This window comes from Drosophila willistoni (assembly GCF_018902025.1).
Source record: "Drosophila willistoni isolate 14030-0811.24 chromosome 2L unlocalized genomic scaffold, UCI_dwil_1.1 Seg139, whole genome shotgun sequence".
In the NCBI taxonomy this organism is placed as follows: Eukaryota; Metazoa; Arthropoda; class Insecta; order Diptera; family Drosophilidae; genus Drosophila; species Drosophila willistoni.
In genome coordinates, this window is record NW_025814046.1 from 726937 (window position 1) to 749122 (window position 22186).

General features: G+C 32.0%; 1 protein-coding gene across 1 annotated transcript in view; it reads right to left on the bottom strand.

Annotated features, from left to right (window-relative positions):
* The window catches only part of LOC6638176, a 55080-nt gene that overhangs the window by 20205 nt on the left and 12689 nt on the right, over positions 1 to 22186 (bottom strand). Inside the window, exon 2 of the mRNA XM_047009526.1 lies at positions 8509 to 8565. Coding sequence (XP_046865482.1) covers positions 8509 to 8565 — 57 coding nt within the window. The remainder of the gene's footprint in view (positions 1 to 8508; positions 8566 to 22186) is intronic.

Consider the following 22186-nt stretch of genomic DNA (forward strand, 5'->3'; position numbering starts at 1 on the left):
CGAAACCGAAATTACTCTCAGGCCAACAACTGAACACCACGACGTACGATCTTCGACTGCGGTTTTTTTTCAATGCTGCTGAGGCACACAATGTGGCGGGGCACTACGAATACAGTGTCGGTCTCGGGGGTGTTTAACCCATAGACAGGCCCAATAAAGTTGAAAGCTGATCTCAAATAGGGAAGATACCTAATCCAATGTGTAGAGAATGAAACAGTTAAGCAACTCTTAATGACAATGTTGATCAAGTGTGTGAGTTTTATATAATTTCTTTGGAACAATAGATCTGCTCCTTTAATCCTTTAATATAAGACAAATAATTTTAATAATAACAACTGCTACGTATTAACACAAACTAACAAACTAAAATTACAATTATTAATGCCAAATTGTATTAGTTCTTCACATGTTTAGAAATTCGCTTCATATTTCGTATAAATTGTTTTAACAAATGATTCGTTCTTAAACTCACTTCATTTAAATGGCATTTTAATTTAATTTAAACAGTCTACTTAAGTTGGTTTAAAGTATAAGTTATTACCTATGAACATGTCGTCGTTGTTTAAGTAATCAAAACCCCCGCATCTAAAATTGAACCGCTACTGAAAATTGAATGATTAACAACAACAACAGCAGCTAAAGGCAAGTGCTGTGGCGTCGCCAAGTCGTCGCCGTTTGTGTCTCTGCTGACGTCGACGTAGGCGTAGTTGTGTTTTTGTTCTTGTCGGCTGTTGCGCTTTGTCGTCGCTGTCCGACGTCCATGTGTCTGTCTGTCTGTATGTATGTATGTGCGCGCGCGCGTATATGTGTGTGTGTATGTTTATTTGTTTGTTTGTGTTCTTATGCTTGTTGCTTACGCTTTACTTTAACTGTCTCCGCAGCCATCTCTTCCACTACCCCTCTCTCACTCTATCGTTCATACAACGTCTGGCTCCACATTGAAATGAGCTCCCACTGTAAAAACTGTTGCTTTGCTCTCCCGCATTATTTCTCTCTCTCTCTTTCACGCATTCAATCTCATTTAATCTCGCTCTCCCTCTCTGCGTATCATCTGTTGGTTCCGCGAAATATTTTTCAGTATTTTGCTTTTCTGTGCGTGTGTGCAGGGAATCCCCCCCGCAACTCATCAAGAAAACGAAATAACTGTGCGTATGTGTGTAACAGCAAAATTTCATTTCTATTGCTAAAAAAAAATCATCCAATAAGCAAAAATATTGGCACTGACTTATTTATGCTCTAAAGATATCTTTTTCACTGTTAGATCAATATAAAATTAACTATAACGAATAACATAAAATTAACTATAACACGAATCGGTATCGTTATAAAAATATTATTTAATTTAATTCATTTCAAAATTAATCATACCTAACCTAGAAAGATTTCTTAAATTTTTCAATTCTACTATATTTCTTTATAAGGCGAATGCCTAACAACTAAGGGACAGACAAAGGCAATTTTCGTTAAGTATAAAATATAGAAATCGATTTGGTCAATAATACATGTAATATTAAATTGTGATCCCAAAAAGCAATGGATATGGGCTAATAGTTTTTGTGAAATCAAGAAATATTTTTTTTTTTAATAAACTTCATAATATTTACAGAAAAATCTTGTAATTTTTAAAAAAATTTGCGTGTCTTATGTTTATCAAAAAAAGTGTTAGTATTATTAGCACTCGAAATTTGTCATAATTTGTTATGTGGATCAATCACCTACACATTTGACTATTATAATCGAAGTGTGAGTACTTTTGAGTACTGATAGTCGATGAGTAAATATTATCCTTAGAATTACAGTCCAAGGGAACTGCAGTAAGAGCAATCTAATAAGATAAGTAAGCTAACAGTCACTAACAACACACAAAAATCAAGACTTTAATATTTTTGATAAAAAAATTTGTCTTTAAAATTTTATCTAAAACATTTTAAAGCAATTTTTTATCATACTTTATCACACTTTGTATGTTTGTAAGTACGTAGATACACACGCATGTAGTTGTTGTCTGTTAACAGAAAGTGACTTTTATTGCTTCTCATAAATCACTTTGCCCCTCTATTTAGAGGATCATTAAAAATCGATCTACGATAACATATTATCGGCAGCGCTTGGCAACAACAACAAATCAGACTAATATACTCTTCCTCCCCCATCAGCTGTTTGGAAAACAAAAAGTTTATTGCAAAATTGAGGCATGAAATTAGGTGGTGATGAATATATTAACTTAACCATAGAGGACTTTGTCTCTCGTCGATAAGCCTCATTGGAAATGTAGATCCAATTAGTGTTAAAAAAGACACTTTTTTTGGCGTCAATGGCTGATCTTCATTGAGATCCTTTGAAATGCCAATTGACACAATTAGAGGCGAAGGATGTGGGACCGCAAACGACTAGCGATAATCACTTACTAAACTAAAACGATTGAATTAGGTCATCAATATGAAACAGCAACTAATATTCTATAAAATACTTATTATACTAAGGTTTAATTAACCTTTTTTTATCAATAAATTTCCAGTGCAACGGAAGCATATCGACATGTAATCTACAAAAAGGGGTCCTTATTCAGAAAATAAACAACAAAAAAACGAAAACCGAAAGGCATTTCTCTTTTAACGGGCTACGACCTTGTGTGTTTGGATTGCAATAGTTTATTTTCATATATTTAGACAGTTGACGTACGATAACGTTCCGATAGCTAAAGCATTGTGGTGTGTGATGATATCACAGAAAAGGTAAACAATCTAATCAATAAACACAATAAAAGAAAAGAAAAAAAAAAAAAAAACTGCGATGACGAGCGGCAACGTTGAGTAGCGCTAAGATACATCTATGTACAACATGCATGTGCCTCACTCAAAAACTCGTGTGTTTGCTGCGGCTCTATATACATACAATTTATATATGTATGTAAGTATATGTATATATGTATTTATGTATGTGCATACATATGTATATGAATGTGTAATACCGGTTGTAGGCTGACAATTAAACGTACAGACGACGTCGACGACGACGTCTCTTCTATACGGCGCTGAACGATTGATTACAGCAATAAAACGTCGTTTCTCGAATCGATTGATTTAAAAATAAACTCACACACATATGAGTCTTACACTTACTCATTCACGCATTGTGTGAGAGGGATGGATGATACAGAGTGTGGGAGCGGGGTATAGGGGGGGAGAGAAGGAGCCGCCAAATGAAACCATTAAGCGCTGCTGCTACAAAAAAGACAACAACAGAAACAACAGACACACACACACACACACACACACACACTGTTGAGGCATTGCAACCAGAAGCTATGATGATCGCCTCAGAGCCGCCAAAGTGGCGGCAACCAATGGCTCCAGAGAGCTCCCCAACAAACAGACAGAACAACAACAACAACAAGTCCCGACGATCATGTCTGGGCCGTACAGCTATGTTGGCGACGTTGTTGTTGTTGCTGTTGTTTCGGGCTCCATCGAACTTTTGTTATTATGCCCACGATTCATGTTGCAGGCATGCCATCCAAAAGAGAGAGGGCAGGGCAGGGCAGGGGGCAACAGGTTTGACCATTCACTTGACTTGCTTTAGCTTAGTTAGGCCGTGGGGCAGGGGCAGGGGCTGTAGGTGGGTGGGGGAGGGAACTCTTTTCTCCTCCGCCCCGCTCTACACATTTAATTGAGCCTCAATCGATGTGGAAGACTACGTTCATATGGACGTACGTACTTACGAATCAACGGCCGAATGGTCGAGCGAACGTGTGAGAGACGCAACACAAAAAGCCATGCGACAATCAAAACTAATTGAATGTATCATGGCGAAAAGGCAGAGAACGTCATCATCATCATCATCATGATGATAATACTGATAATAATGACGATGATGATGATGAGTTTTGCAATTTTTTCTTCTTTCTTCTTCCTGATAACAATTTAGTCTCTCTATGACGATTAACTATAGCCTACTTTAAGGCCCTTTACACACGCAACAGTTTGTCTACAAAAAAAAGGAAAAAAAACAGTTTAGTGTCAATTTCCGTTAATATTTGCACAGCTCACTGTGGGGGGCGGCGGAGAATGACGAATCTAAATGACGAATTCATCCATCCATCTATCTATCTATCTTCATATATGTATATACATACATACATATGTACATACATATGTATATCTTTCTCTATAAATTTTTGACAATATTTCTTTTCGTTGTTTATATTGAAAACTAACACGTGTGTGTTTGTGTGTGTTTGCCTATGTGTAAGAGTATTTTCCATGTGGCCCATTCGTTTCTGTCTGTCTGTCTGGCTGTCTATTTGTCTAGTTATATTTGCTTGGGCATCATCATCTCTTTCCTTCTCGTTTTCTCTCTCTCTCTCTTCTCTATGGTGTGTCTATCATTCGATTATAATTCTACAAAAAAGAAAAAAAAATCAACAGCAACTAAAAAAAAAAGAAAACACAAAGTACCAATTCTATCTGTATCTATAGCGCATGAGTTCATGTGTGCCATGTTGTTGTTATACGTTTAATACTCTATTTAACACAAAAGGTATAAAAACATCAATATTAAATGCTCTAAAAAAGGTTTATATTTAGAGTAAATGTTGATCTAAAGGTTTTCGAAATAATTTTCTCAATTCCAGCATGAAATAGGTTTTAAGAAATACTTTTTTAACAAGGTCAAGCAAAGTTTTCGAATTGAGATTTCAAAATTTATTCTACTGAAACTAAACTTCAGTTGTATAGTTTCAAATCTTAGAGTTATACATGGAGAAAACTCAGATGAATTTGCTTCAAACTGTGTATAAACACATCAAGAATAAAGTCTTTTGTGGAAAAGTTAAGACAATTAGAGTCGGGTTTACGATTTCTAACTAAAACATATTGGAATTTGACTTAAACAAAAAAATTGTCATAATCAAAGTCTTTACGAGTTAGTTTTTTAAAAACCCTATTTAAAGTGTTTAAGTATAGTGCATAATTACATAAGTACTATATCTGTATATAAATAGTCCTCTTTCTGTACTAAAACAAATTGCACCAGGTCAAAAAGGTGCATCTTATGCATCTCATGCTAAAAAACGAATTTAATAATCTTGATTCGAGTTTTAAAAGTAAATCTTAATCAGAATTTCGTCTACAATATGTTATGACATAAAAATGAATTTTGTTTTTATTATTTTTTTTTTTTTTACATTATGAAGCAAAAACTAGAATAAACTTGTTAGTAGACTTATTATGAACTAAGAAATAAAACACTTTTTTTTATAGATCTTTAAAGATCTTAATTTTCCAAAATTATAGTTTTCAGTATTAAACAAAATCTAGTATGAGTAAAATCTAATTGAAAAGGTGATCATGCTTGGGCTTAGATCAGAAGAAGGTTATAAACTCACAATATAATAGAGTTCCAGCTGGTAATCATTTCGGTTCTCAAAAAGTTTATTTTTCGAATACCTGTTGCATAATTTAAGGAGCGAATTTCCCTCAGCTTATATTTATAGGTTCGCCTTTAATCGAAAGAACTTATTGGATCTAAAACTAATTGAAATTTTTAGTAAGAATACTTCTATGAATTTTTATTATACTGGAAAAGATCATTTTACCGGACACTAAGATGTTTTTAAGATCATATTAAGAACTTTTTGTCTACATAGAAGTGGTTTATCCAAGGTTCTTTGATTATAAGATAGATAAAAACTTTTTAATACTATACTATACTACATATTTATTATATTTATACAAAGTTTTAAAATCTCTGTAGGAATAGTTTTGCGTTTCTAAAAACATTTCAGATTATCCAAGAACATAAAGATTTCATATGACCTGCCCAAAATGAAGTATGAGCGCCATTCAAAGTTCTGAATCAATTTTAAAACGTTAGGGTATTGAAAATTCATTTCCTAATCGATGGGAGAACTACAATTTCTGTTTCTCTGTTTGTATTTTATTTATTTTTTTTTGTGTAAATAACGCTTTGGCCGTTGTCGACGACGACGACGTCTTGCCATGGCGCTGCTGTTGCTCTGGCTGATTGAGAATCGCCAGTTTGGCGACTATGCACACAGACAGAAACAGAGACCAAATGAGACAGTGAGATAGATAGAGAGAGAGAGACAGTGAGAGATGTAGTGTGAGTGATAGAGAGGGAATGTTTATAGAGAGCTAAAGGCAGACACGCAGATACTTTTCTACACATTCTTTGCCACTTCTTGTCGACTTTTTGTTGTATGTACGTAGTTTTTTGTAATATGAAAACGTTTTAAATTAAGCAGAGACCAACGACAAGAGTCTCCGATCTGAGAGACCAGAGCGACGACGCCAACAAAAAATATTCGATGAATGTGAAATCTGATTGTCGCCGAATACATACATATACCAAAAACAAAACATTTATCTATCCATCCGTTCATCTATGATCTGGCTATCTGCGATTGCAATTTACTTTAGACGGATTTAAAGTAGATTTTTAGCTGCAGCAGCAGCAGCAGCAGATGTTCTCCCTCTAAAACTAAAATCCAAAATAAAAACCCAAAAACACCTTAGACATCAACGAGACAGCTTAATGACTTGCGTCAATGGGATTTGCTTAATTTTGTTCTTGTTGTTTTTGGCCATTTACCTGTGCGTTTCACTATGTAGACAATTTGGCATTTTTGCAGTCATTTAGAATGTTAAGAATTACCAGATTTCTGGTATTTTCCCGGGTAAAACCCATAAAATCATCAATTGAGAACAGGTCAGCTTAGACACTTGACTTGCCACCTTTTTTGGTTGGTTGCTCATCCTAGCGCCAGGGATGAACTCAGGTAGGAGGGGATAGGGCAAAAGGGGTGCCCAAGAAAATGGTTTCCCTAGAATTGGCAATTAGTGAGAGAATCATAATCCCAACAATGAGACAAAGATACCTAAATGGTATACATACACACACACATATATACCTAGTGTATATCATTTTATATCTACGTCACGTAAAAGCTTATCATTGCTTGATATGAAAGTGAAAATGATGATGATGGAAAAAAGCAGAGAAAAAAAAGTCAGCCATAACTATGGCAAAAAAAAATAATCGACTATAATCTTTTAATGATACGGTTTTGTTGCTATTTATTTATTTATTTATAATTAAATGGGTGTGTGAGTGTATGTGTGTGTGTGTGTACTCTGTCATGAATCACGCCATTTGGCTTTATCAACAAAAAATTATTGTAGAAACGCTGAACGATTCTATTTAATGCTTATATGTATATAGAGCACGCACTTTATCAATATATAAGTGTACATATATTGCTTCAACAGAACATTGACAGTATACAAATGTATATAGAAATGGTATATGACTTTCATATACATATGTACATACTTGGAGAAATATCAATTTTTCGTAGTACAAGTGAAGGTCAATTTGGTAGAAGATATACGACTATGACTTTCTTTGCATTAGATAGTTTCCATTATCGATAAGAAATCAAGTTTTTCCCTAGTTTTTGTCGATATGACTCACATTACTTCACTTTAAAGATCGGGGACTATTGAGAATGAAAATGTTATGGATATATTTGGCTTTTAGATCAGAAAGGATTGTAAAATGCTAAAAATGGGGACTATCAAAAGAAGATGTTATTTATATATTTGGCTTTTAGATCAGAAAGGATAAACACATTAAAGATAAGAGAATGGAATATCTTAAGAATAATAAATATTTCAAAAGAGTATTTGAAGAACTTTTTAAGATCAGAAACGATTTGATAATGCTTCAATAAAATTATAAAAATAAGATATCGATATATTTGCCTCTAAGATAAGTAAGGATTTGAAAATGCTTCAAACAAAGATAATAAGAAAATGTTTGGGATATAATTGCTTAATATTACTTATATCCCAAACATTTTCTTATTATCTTTCTATATTTATATTTATATTTATTCAAAATATATTCTACTCAATTGCTTAATATTACTTGAGTAGAATATATTTTGAATAAGAGATTAAAAATATCTTTTCAAGAAGAAGGATTTTAGTTGATTTATGAAAATTGTTGGAATATTACAAACTACAAAATCTTTGATTATAAGAGCAAAAGAAGAAATAAAAATCCGAAATCCCGCCATAAACCTATGAAACTAATAAAGTTTTAATAACCATGAACAATTGTCCACAAAATATCAAATTTTTCATTCCAGTGGCGAGGAAGATCTGCGACTGATAAAACAAAGTAATTCCTTTACTGGTTATCCCTGGTTAACTTTTTAGATAATTAACTACGATCATCAATTGTTGTTGACAAGAAAACGATATTTTTCCATCGATTTGTGTTAATGGTTTTATATTCAAACAAAACAAAATGTTCAAATATCATCGAAATGCCCTTTTGTGGTTTATTTTCTTTCGCTGATTTTGCAGACACTTTAATCAAATTTCATTTTATATTTTTTTGCGTTTATTTATTTTCTTTTTTGTATATATTTCGGAAGTGTTTTGATTTTTGCTTAAATTCTCTAGCGAATTCGTGACTTACCTTTTAATTTCTCACGCGCCGAATCCAAAGCATTTTTGCGTGAATTTACTGTGGATTCTGAAACGAGAGTAAGAATAAACAAAAAAGAAATTAGTTTTAATTAGTTATGGAAAGTTTTTATTTCATGTTTCTTTTAGATTAATTCATTCACAAAATTGATTTCTTAAGTGATAATTCTTAGTTTTGATGACAAAAGAATTAGCGAATTTGACATTCTGTAGTTTTCATATACTTTCCTATATTTTCATAATCAAAGTGTGTTAAAGATGATAATTATAATAGATAATGCTTATCTTTGTTTATTTCTTTGATATTCTGATGTTGTACCTTGACCTCATTAATGATTTTATTAATGGATCTTCTTAATTTTGTTGATATTCGAGTAGTTTAAAATGTCTATACATATGATATAAATTAAAATTAGTTGTGACTGGTTAACAAATCAAAAAAAAAGATATTTGAAAAATGATTCGTCAAATGTTTTTAAGTTAGTTAAGACTTAACTTAAATGCTGGAAATTTTTGCATTCAATTTCGAGATCAATATTTCAAAGCAAATTAGAAAAATTTTAAGCTTGTAATTATCTTTAAACTTAGGAGAGTTCACTTAAGATGTAGAAAGAGGGTCAATAAATATAATTGCAAATTGTAAATAATTATGTCGAATTTTTATTTTTATGGTGTTCGTTGAACTTGAAAAGTGAGGGAAAAAATATTGTAAATATTGTAAATTTGCAAACTAAGAAGAAAGTATTTTGAAAATTCTTGAAATATGTAGAAATATTGTTTAAAAATATAATGCAATGAGAAATATTAGAACGATCTGCATTATGAAAATGTATGAATATTTTAAAAGCTATATATATGTATATGTATTTACATATATTATATTCGAAATTTTGAAAATATAGTTGGTTGTCTTTAGTCTGGTTTCCCGAATCTATTTTGTGGAATCGATAAATACTAAGGAAAACCCTATTAATTAAAAGAAAAGTTCGCTTACTGGTTAGTATTTTCTAAAGATTGCTTAAACTTGCTTAATCAAAGAACTTATTAGTTAGCATATCCGCCTTTTGGCCCCGCGTTAAGTGCGTTCAAAGTGCAACAGCAACTTTACAACATTAATCAATGATAAGAACTAGAATGGAATGGAATATACAATAAATGCTACTTAATAATATTATTATGATGATTGCCACATCTTCTTATCAAGTCTACTAGGGCAAGTGCGTCATTCCCGCCCATTCCAAAAAGTATCTCTGAGATTTGTGTGGGGCAGAGAATCAGCTTCATTCTGTTGTATTTTCTTGTTTTATTTTGCTTCTTGTTGGGGAATTTCGCCTCGTTTTATTTTTAAATTTCTCTACCTCTCTCTCATTCTCTCGGTGGCTCTCTCTTTTTTTCACGTTTATTTCTAATTTATAAGTGGCATATATATTTATATACGCAGCTATGCAAAAAGTAAAGAAAAAAAATAGAATAAGAACAATTTGCTTGGCCTGTAAACAATTTTTGGTTGTCGAAAAAATATTTTTTAGACATATTTTTGTTTTTGTTTTGCTCATGGATAAAATTGGCCAGATTTTTGGTGAAAACTGAAAATTCTTTCTCAACGTCACCAAGAGAAATGTCAGTGTCAAAGCACCTCAAATAATAATAAATACAACATATTTATATATATAGAACTTGGGTTAGTCCAAACAGATTTAAAAATGGCATCAACAAATGTTGAATGTTTGGACATGGCGAATTTCGAATTTATTGAAATTAATTTTTAAACATTTCATTCACAATCATGATAATACAGTAAATGGGGATTCTTTATACCGTAGGACACTTTGATTGATTTTCATAGAAACTGATATAGAAGATCAATCGGTGATAACTAATATCGGTTATAAAATATTGTCTGTTCCTTAAGTAAAGTTAGAACCGGCATAAACTTTACTCTTATTGTAGTCCTTAAGTTAATGACCTTAATCGACAAGACCTTAAATTATTTCTCCGTTTAAAGATAAAAAGGGTTTTATAATTGTATTCCATTACTTTCACAACTGAAATGTATTAATAGAATAATTAAATGTAAGAAAAAATCATTTCTAAATCGAATTCAATTTCAACGGAACTTAGTCAGGGGTCATTATATCAAAATACAATATTTTACCTCTTAAAACTATTAATAACTATTAATTCATTAAACTATGCAGACACAAGTTATTATAGTTCAAACTCAAATTCAAAATTATCAATAAATTGTAAAATATCCAGATGTCTTTATTTATTCAAATTCCCTCATAGAATTGAGATAAATTAAAGTCTATTGTGTAATCGCGTGTTAATATTCAAGCCAATTAATAAATCGGAATCTAGAGTTCGTGATTGATAAAGTCAATTGACTCCAAAATATGAATAAGTAACTAAAGTCTCTTAAAAGCCTTAATTAGAATTAAGTGGGCTTGTAAATTACAATTTATAAACAATTAGATATTTATTAGTTTATCACTTTATCAGTTTTTTACATTTTTTATTTATCTTTTATCAGAGATAAGTAATTGAGAGTATGAAATCGATCTACTTTTTGTCGAATTTTTAAAAAACATGTATCATTTGACGGGAAATTCAATTTACTTTCATACTTAGATTAAGAAAAATGTACTATAGTTTAAATTGGTATCGTAAAAAAAGACCTTAAGAATTACATACAAAAACCCGAAATTTCGATGAGCCCCAAAATAAATACTGGGGCTAAAATTAACATTTATGGTATGCAGTTTACCTTAGATTTCCTAGATCTACAACTTCTTCAAAGAATACACATGTCTAAGTATAGTAATAAATATTTTGGAAAGACCGGGCTAAACTATTGACCAGAATTTGGGCGGCGCTTTTCGTTCAAAAGCACCTGTGAAAAAAACGTCGAAAGCCTACATGACAATAATTACGGGTCATCATCTAAATACAATAATCAACAAATTACTGAAAAAATCAAATTCAACGTTAAAAAAAAAGTAAATAAAACAAGTCATAAAAGCTATTCTTAATGCTTTTCCTTTGAGAGTAATGGTTTTATCGATTATCCTGAAAAGATTCCAGAATTTTACCATAAAAACAATGCTGGGAGTTACTATATAATTAACTTAACAATCATTTGTATAGATTTTTAACATTCCACGGTCATACATTGATTATAATATCTAACTAATTTTTGATAATAATTTTAATGTTTACACCTAAATTAAAACCTGAATTACCACTTCAAAAACCAGACTTGAACCTGCTCTTGATGCTCTTTTCTAGTTTGAACTATTGAATATTAAATTATATAATATTTGAAACTCAATATTCAATCCAAATTTGCATATTAATTGGAATATTCAAAATTATAATACAGGATTAACTAAAATTTTAATAGGTATAAGCTATAATGAATGAATCACATTATTCAATGCAAACTTTCTCAACCAAAATGACGTCAAGTGTAGCAGTGAAGCAGCCTTAAAGTAGGCAATAAAATGGAAAAACGTGTTTGAAGTCAAAGTGGCGAAAAAAACTTGCATGCAAATTAAAGCACAGACCAGGCGAACAGCAAGCAGCAGTCAGCAAACGCGGCAAAAAGAAGTCACTGTACATATACATACATACACACATACATATGTATGTATAAAGAAAAAAGGGGCAACAGGTAGGTAGTTAGGTTGATAGAAGCTCGCGCGGATACGCGAGCAACGAGTGTGAGTGGATTGAATTGCTTACGCATCCCGGGCCAACTGTTTGGGCCCCTTTTGGCCCCCGGGACTGGTTCGAATCGATGCATGAAAGTTGTGGCTCCTTTTAGCCTTATTCTCTCATTGGATTTTGCAAAGCTACGTTTTTTACCACCTGCCGCAAAGCAAAAAACGAAATCAAATAAAAAAGAAAAGAAGCGGAAACATGGGCATCAGCCACATGAAGATTGAAATTGGCAATGTCGTCGTCGTCGTCGTCGTCAGAGTCGTGGTTGTTGTCGTCGTCATCACTGAAAACTGGTTACGTTTATTGCATTTGCTGTTAACCAGTTTTTAGCTGCTACTTTTTTTGCATATGTCTGTGTGTGTATGTGTGTTAAATTCATTTGGGGGAAGCCGCTGTTATTGTTGTTGTTGTTGCTGCTGCTGCTTTTGCTGCTGCTGCTGATCCGTTAATTGTTGGCTCAAATGTTTATAAAACAATTAACATTTGCCTCGACTCATTGCGATGAGCTCAGCGCACAATAACCAAATGCGCCATAGCCGTAGAAATTGAGCACAAAATGGGATAGAGACAGAGATAGAGAGAGACACGAAGCAAAAGACTGAAGCAGACATATACACGGGGCGTATGAGTAATAAATATGCACATACTACAGTGAAATTAAATGATTCAGTTAAGCACAATTTTTTTTTCCATTTTTATTTTTAGCTTTTTTTTACGGAATAAAATTCGGAATGCCCCCTTAGGTTACCCCATTAGACAGTGGAGGGAATCACTTTAAACCATTTGGATGCAAAAATTCTTGAGAATCGTTCACATGTATTCTAAATGTATATTGAGATATTCATATTTTTATATATACACATATGAAGCAAAGCGTTATTATTTAAACAATTAGCCCATGGGAAGAACCGAATTTCTGAAAAATTAGATGTCCAAGAAAACAAGAAAATCTTGAAATGAAAACTTATTATTATGAAATTCTCTTTTAGGTAATATTAGATGGGCTGTGAGTTGTGCTCTAGTTATAATTTAAACAATTGGGAAGAATCGAATTCATGAAAATTAGACAACAAGATAATTTTGGAATGAAAACTTATTACCAAATTCTCTTTTAGGTAAGATTACATGTTGTTCTCTATTTTCAAATTGGGCTCTGATTTTTAAAGTTTTTCTACAGTAATAAATTTCATTTTATTTACTTTTGCATATTTTATATACATATAATGAACAATTAAGTCGAGATCGAATTACTCAATTTGTTTAGAAGGATATACATATCTTTCTTTAAAAAACTTAGATGATAGATGACAAAAATTTATACTAAATTTATTTCAAGCAATATAAAGTTTATAATGGTTTTGTAAAATTTAAAATATTCAAATTTAAAGGGCCGAAAATGAGAAAAAAAATTCAGGGTTCTTTTTTAAAGACTTGTAAGAAATTAATTAAAAATAAATTTAAAAAATTAAAAAACTACTTCAATTATATATGAACCCAACAAATTTTTAATTAAATTTAGTTTTCTCTCAGGAATAATTTTCTATAAATAATTTTCTTGAACTTTTCGTTTTCAAGTCCAAATTAAATTATGCAAATTACAAAAACTTTTTCCACAACTAGAAGAAATAGCATGAAAAAGTCATCCAAAAAGACAACAATCGATATTGGTTTATTTTTTGATTTGAAAATTGATCAATTATAGTTAATAAAGATATTGTGACTTAATGTTTTAAGTTATTCATCAGGCAATTTGTTGCTTATTGAATTTTTATCGCATCAAACTGAAAATGTTCAACAAATGTATTCTCAACAAATTGTTTGTCAAAGTTAACGAATTTTAATCGATATGGATTGCTAATGCTGACTCATAGTATTATAACCCAGTCAAGTGAGTGTGAAAAAGTCACTTGTTGTTCTTGCTCTGAACCAACTGACCGACTGAGTGCTAGAGCGAGAAAGAGTCACATAGGGAAGAGTAAAAGAGAAAGAGAGGGAGACAACTCGGGTACACTTGACAACTTGGCAACGTCACACAACAAAAATTCATTTTAAAAATGCGACGCAATATAAATATTGCAAATCTTTTATATACACACACTCACACACACACAACCCACAAATGGCAATACTTTTAAGCAAACAAAACTGGGAAACTTAAAAGGGGAATAGGCTCCCTCAATCAAGCAGAACTTCAAATACCCTAAAAAGGTTTATACCAGCAAAAAAAGTCTATAATAGAAATGTGCAATTTTATATCTCTAAAAGATCCGAAACAGGACAAGGTTTTTTTATATGAATGTTTTCTATAATATTGTTGGAAAGGAAAAGTTTTCAAAAAATACAAAAACGTTAGGTTAACGATTTCGAAAGATTTAGATATCTTTAAAAAATGTTTTCAAAGTCTTTACAGAAAAGCGAATATGAAAAAATTATGTTTGTTTTATTAGCTTTTAGTAAGTTAGCTGGTTTAGTTAGTTATATTAACTTTATTAATATTTTTTACTAGCTAAACAGTTTACATTTTTTTTTATCTTTATGAAATGGTTTTTATAAAAATTATTGAACTATTATAATTTAATAAAAATTTAAACCCGCATTTTTATGTCTAAATAAATTAGAAAATTCTAAGTTTTTAAATATGGTATATTAATTCAAGGTTCTGGCAAATAATTTATTCTGCAAATTGTGTTACTTAATGCATTTTGAATTTTTAGGCAAAAAAATAACTTTAAAATGTTTAAGTAAAATTTTTTTAGGTTTTGGACACGTTTAAATTCAAAAAAGTGTTTTAGAACTTGAAAACAACTACAAAAACTTAATTAAAATTGTTGACTGATAGAAAAAAACAGTAATTTTTTATGCCAATTTAAGCACATTTAATTATCTAACCACTTCATATTTTATGCTTTAAATAAATAATGGTAATTTATTTGTATAGAAACAACAAAGTTCATAAAGCAAAAAAAAAAAACTAATTGATTAATTGTGGTGAGGGTTGCAAACATATAATAATTGTGTTTTTTTTCTCTAAAAGTGCGACTAATTTTATATTTATAACTAAACAAACTTTAATTTTGTTTCGATTGAATTTTCATAAATGAAAATAAATATTATTCCCAAGTGGAATACTTCGGTGTTGAGGTAAACAAATATTCTAGACCATTCCGAATATGTAATCAGAGGTCCACAGGATACTTGACAATTGTCTTCAATAGGTCCACCCATGAAGTCTACGTTAACCCATCAAACTTTGTAACAAAATAGTTTAATAACTGTTTTAATAGACCAATTTGTTCGGTACCCAAAAAAATTATTATAGCCATAAATAGCTTTTAAATTAAGGAAATTACTCATTGTATCATTTTAGGAGCTGACTTTTTGGCAAGGGTATTTAAAGTCAAGTTGAGGGTGTAGTCGGGAGATGGGAGGGGTAATGTGAAAAAATGAAATGTTGCCTGTTAAATTGTTGAGTTTTGTTTTCCGTTTCGTTTGATTTGAAATTTTATGACGTTGAGACCTGAAGATTGCGTAATTGTTCCTACTCACCAGCTACACACAATAAACCAAATTGACTAGCCTCATAAATATCCATATATATATATGTGTATCTATGTATGTGCAATACATATGTATAACTGACAAATAAAAATTGCATATGAGCAAGTTTTTTTTTGTAGTTTTTTACTTCTTTTGCTGCCAATTTTTTGCAGCTGTTGGCTGATTTTAACTTGGTAGATATTTCTATGTATGTAAAATGCAAATGGCCAGGCTCAACCTCAACTCAACTCGAGTCGTTTTGCCTCTCAACCTCAACTCATTTGCTTAGACAGACAGCTGGCTCTGTCTGTCTGTCTGTATGTCTGTCTGCTTTTTGTGGGGAGACCAAATATTTGCAGAACTATCTAAAGAATTCGCCATGTGCGTGGGATATTTAACACAATTAAATTGCTTTCAATGAGCAAAAAAGAAAAAACCACACAAAAACTGGAGCACTAGACACAAACGTGAGAGAATTCATTTTACAATTATCGCTAAAGTGTCTAAAATGAAATAAAAGAAAAAGCATTAGAAATACATTTCCTTATCTGTCGATTGAATTAAATAAAACAAAACAAAAAAAAATTATATTAATCTGTCTGTTGGAAATTGTGACACTTGAATTTCAAGTTTAAGCTTATGAAAAATAATTGAAACCTATCGAAACTAAATTATTTTACAATTTTCATTCGTTGTAGCCATAGATTTCTTTGAATAAGTAAAAACTGACCAAGATAGTCTAGACTTTGGAGAGAGACACTCCCTGAAGTATTAAATTTATCGGGTTTTGAACCGTTCTAAGCAAAAAATGTCTTGATTCTTATTTAACTAAAGAAAGTTTTATTTTCATAGTTTTATTAATAGCTGGCAAGTTCTCTAGATTAATTAAATTCTACATCAAATATTAAATGAATTGGTAATAAACCAATTTTTAATATGTCTTTGAAATATTTATTTGTATAGCAATTTCAAATCATATGTTTTCCTTTTGCACTTCTTCCTTTGGAACGATCAATTATGAGTTATAAGTGGTGTAAAGCTATTGAAAAGTTAACGATAAAAATTTATAAAACATTCGATAGTTAATAGTTTTAGGTCTTGGATATAAAATGAGAGAAATGGGGAATAATTTCTCTCCCGTTGTTCCGTCAATAAGTTGAGATTTATAATTTCATCAAGCTGGCCAAATAATGATTTGTAGTAAAGATTCTGATTCGATTTATCGTTAAGATAAAAAATCGAATGCTTGATTATCGATAAATTTTATGATATGCTAAGCTTTCCGAATTGATTACCAATGGAAGGTAACTGAAATAGAGATTACTATATATACAGTATGTATATACAGGCCCAGGAAAAGAAGCCAAACTCCCAATCAGAGAACAGTGCTTTTTCCTAATTGATTACTCTGAATAAGAATCGGTGGTCAAAATCGTTACATTGCAATTGGTGTTAAAGTTATAGTAGCTAAAAGGTGAAGAAACCTTTTTTTTTAAACGATGTATGCAGCTTTGGTACAAGCTTTAATATGGTCGAAGTGTCACCATTTTTATTCCATAGTAGTCTCTTAGTCTGATTTTTGTTGGCCTGTATCGCAGAACATACCTAGCAACATATTCTTTCCTATTTTTTATGAGTTCGCTGTATTTTTATACCATACACCCATAGGGTGAAATGGTATATTAAAGTCGCCAAAATGTATGTAACAGGCAGAAGGAAGCATCTCCGACCCCACAAAGTATATATATTCTTGATCAGGATCAAAAACCGAGTCGATCTAGCCATGTCCGTCTGTCCGTCCGTCCGTCCGTCCGTCCGTCCGTCCGTCCGTCCGTCCGTCCGTCCGTCCGTCCGTCCGTCCGTATGAACACCTAGATCTCGGAGACTATAAGAGCTAGAGCCACCAAATTTGGTATGCAGTCTCGTGTAGTATGTACGCTTATCGAGTTTGTTTCAAATTTTTGCCACGCCCCCTTCCGCCCCCAGAATTTACATAAAACTGTTTTTCTTAAAATGTATAGCAGATAGAAACATCAAATTTGGTTTATATACTCGTTTAGTTAGCGCGCAGAAAATAATTGTTCCAACTTTTTGCCACGCCCCCTTCCCCCCCCGGAATTTGCATAACTCTGATTTTCTTAGAAACTATGAAAGCTACCGACATTAAATTTAGTATGTAAGTTAGCCTAATAGACGCGCAGATATTGACTATTAAAAAATTTTGCCACGCCCATTTCCGCCCCCGAAAATTAAACAAAACTGATTTTCTCGAAAACTAACAAAGCTAAACTCACCAAATTTAGTATGTATATTGGCTTAGTATGCGCGCAGAATACATATATTTTAATATGTTGCCACGCCCACTTCCGCCTCCATAATTTAGAAAAAACCGATTGGCTCTTGCAATTTTTTGACCATCGCGATCAAATTTGGCAGACTAATAAATCTTATCTATTTCTATCAAACTACCAAATTTGATTGAAATCGGACTAGAAACATACAAAATATACGTATGAACGTATTTTGCTAAGCGATCCATAAGGGCAGAAATGGCCGTTGGCTAGTGGCGGCGCTAGAGTGCTTGTGCGTTTGTAGAGTGAGCGAGATAGCAAATGGTATGAGCATGTTAAAACAATTTAGTAGACGTACATTTGGTTTTCGAAATTTTAAATATTTGTTTCACCTGGTGTATGGTATACCCAAGTCGGCGAGACGACTTACTTACTTCATTCTTTATAGAATTTATTGTACAATACAGCTTAAAACTAGGTAATATATAATACGCTGTAGAGCTACTGTAAGTCCTGTTCCTAAAGTTATTTCAGTTAATTTAAAACATTTCGCAGGTTCTGAAATATTTTCGAAAACTTTACGCAATATTAAAACCAATTAAAATTTTTTGAAAATATAAGAAAATGAAATATATACGTTAAAATGGTCTATTTGTTATGTCTTTTGTTGGTATTGGTAGTAAAACACTTTTCATGTTTTTCGGGTTCTTTTGGCAAAGGCCCCAGGGAAAACGCTTTACTTGTCCAACTCTAAATCCCTCCCTGGTTACTGTCACCTAGTTGAATTAGTTTAAAGCTTTATAATTATAGTTAGAAGTTAAGGCATAATATATTTTAACGGCTTTTACTTTGTTTTTGTGGCCATTTGATATATTGTCAACTTGATAGGTGATCTAACTGTTAATTATTATTTACAAACGTTACAGTTAGAAAGCAATTTGCCATGGAAAATTGTGCAATAGAAACTGGGTTAGAAAAAGCATTTTACTTTTATTGAGTCATAAAATGATAAATATATAAAAAAAATACAAATAATTTAGGGCTATAATATAAAAATGTAATTTTAATCAAGTTTTGTGATTTTTCAAACATATTTAAATTATTAATTCAAACGTAATAGGTTCATTAAAAAACCAAAACAAAACGAGCAGAATACTTAAGTAGCTACTACTAAAAATACATTTAAGCACAATAGACACTTGTTCGTATAATAAAAAGCTGGCAAACGACCGAAACCAAACAAATGTTTTGATGTAATTGAAAATTGCTTCAACAATTTGTTTTTCTTTCCTTTCACTTGAACCTCCAAGGACCATATTTTGACACAGGATTGCTTTTCGCGAAATATTTTTGATGATTGAAAGCTTATTAATTGCCCAGGGCAACCAATTAATTTGCACATAGTATATACATAAGTAGTCACTTTGTAATAATCAATGTTTGAGTTCTCAGAAGGTAGGTAAATATCCTCATGTCTATATAAATAGATTTGATAGAGTGAGGAGATGGAAATAAAGCGTAATTCATTAGCAAGTTAACGCTGAATAATTGTATAAATAAGTAAACTATACTTGACTAAAAAATTCCTTGGCATGTGACTCGATGCAAAGTGCAAATGTTTATAAAATGATGGAGAAGATAGAATTAAGTATTTAAAGAGGTATATCATGAAGCTCAACTAAGGAAGTCCGAGCTATGTATTTCAGTTTGTGCCAAAATGCTGACAATACAATTAACAAAAGTTAAGTCCAATTTTTTATGCTTAATTTCCTTTGAAACGAATTGCAGACGAACGATTAAACTCAACGAACTCTCTCACTTCAATTGAGCGAATGTGCTCTTATTCTCTTATTGGCTTTCAATTCAGTTTCAATTCAATTCCGGTTCAATTTCAATTCAATTTCAATTAAATTTCAATTAAATTTCAATTCAATTTTTGTTCAATTCAGAGCAGAGTAGAGGGAATTCCCAGCTCTCTCTCTCTCTCTTTCATTCATTTGTTTTTTTGTCTGTGTCTCTTTTTTGTTTCTCTTTTATAATTTGTATGACCATATGAATTTTTTGTTGTTTTTTTTTTGTTTTTTTATTTTCAACCTTAATTGCTCACTAGGCACATTTTTTGTTGTTGTTGTTGCTGCTGCTGTTGTTGTCGTTAGATAAGATTTCAGGTACATTTTCTGCCTTATTTACCGAACACCTCATTTTTTTGCTTCTTGTGTTTGTTTTTTTTTTGTTTTGTTGATAAAAGAAAACAAGTCAAGTTCAAGAATTTTTGCACTTAATTTTTTTTTGTTCTTCTCTTTCGTTTATTCGTGTTTCATTTTGGTGTTGCTTTTTTTCAACGGCAATCAGAACGCATCATCGGAAACACCTTCATGGCATTGCATTGCCCATTCCATTCAATTCTTTTGGGCGAGAGATTTATTTGTCCATCTGATTGAACATAAATTACAATCCTGAAGGAAACCAGGCAGCAGCTACGTCATAGTAAAAAGCTCAAAGGTATTCAAAAGAGGGTTGTTTGATTATTTAGGAATCATTAGGGGTTCCTTTAAGCCATGGCTATATAGTTTCAACTGGCCACAACACAACTGAAATCGATTGACATGTGAATCGATAAATACTTTACCTAATTCTACGATTTTTTTCAATTTGTTAGCTATCATCTTAATAAAATAGTTTCTTTTTCTATGTTGGCATTTTTGGCTTAGATTTGATCAGACAATTCTATTTTTTAGTTTGGTGAAACCTTCTTAAATAAAAAATATTTGGCCTATAAAAACTCTACAATCTCTTTAATATTTAAATTATAAGTTTTATTTTTAAAATGGTTTCAAAATTAAACCTAAATTTTTTTGCAAACGACTTAAAAACGTGAACAGGCCTGAAAGTTAGTACAAGTCCAGTGTTGTAAAAGCTTGATAAAAGCAATTTAGTGTCCAGTGTTTCATCAGACGCGTGTAAAGTGTTTTTGTAAATTATTATGCAAAGTGTGTTCCAATAAATACTAAAATAATGTGATTAAACACCGTTAAATTCAAATAAACAAAATATTATATCAAAATGCCTATCAATTTTTGGCTAAATTGCGTTAAATCTACTAATTAAGCATAAAGCAGTCAACAAAAAGACATACAATTTCACTTGAATTTGGGCCAAAGGGTAATTTACATGGCTGGTGCTATGTATTAACTGTTAAAAAGTAACAATTTATCCCTCGCACTAATACTTATGTATATTACCTATTGTATCTAACCAGCAAATCATTCGTAGCAACACTGTTCCCTTCCCCTCTCTCTCTCTCTTTCTCACTCTCTGTCTCTTACCATAAAAGACATTTTCATTTCATTTATATTTTATTTTGGTTTTTGCTTTCAGCCTTCGTTTACTTCCTTTGCATGTTTTTTTTTCTCATTTTTTTTTTTCTTTTGGGGAAAGATACAATGAGAGAGATACACAACAAGAAAGAAAAGTATCTGTTGCTTGGGTCGAAGGATTCCGAAACGAGGCAGCTGCCACAGCAGCACCAGAACATAACAACAGAAAAATGGCGCAAAATTCATTCTCAATCAACTTGTGCTTCTTTGCACAAAGCACTTGTCTTTATTTTTTTTTCCTTTGCTTTTTGTGCCACGGATTTCGTTCTTTCTCTTTTGCTCACTCATCTTGGCCTGATTGGTATCTTGATGCTTTTGGGGGCTGCTGCACGAGCTCACCAGGAGTAAAGATGTTTGAGCGAATTACGGGTAGAGGACACAGGAGACAGGAACAGAGACCTGACAGCGGTCGGGGGGAGGACAAAGAGGGGGCAGACAGACAAAGTTCTTCTTACGTTCTATAAACAGACATACTAGACGCTGGCGCCTTCATGACGACGTTCTCCATGGCTTGTACGTGCCGTTTTTGTAACGACTTCCTTTAATAAATGGGCTCCCCAAAGAGAGAAAGAGATAGGAACATTGAGGTAGAAAGAACCAGAAAGAGAGCGGTATAGCAGAACATTTGTCTGTCGTTTAATATAAATTTGTGGTTAGAGGGAATGAAGCTTAACGCTCTCTTACAATAGTTACTTTTCTTTTTAGCCCATTCTCATGCTCATTCTTTGGCCATTTCCTCAAC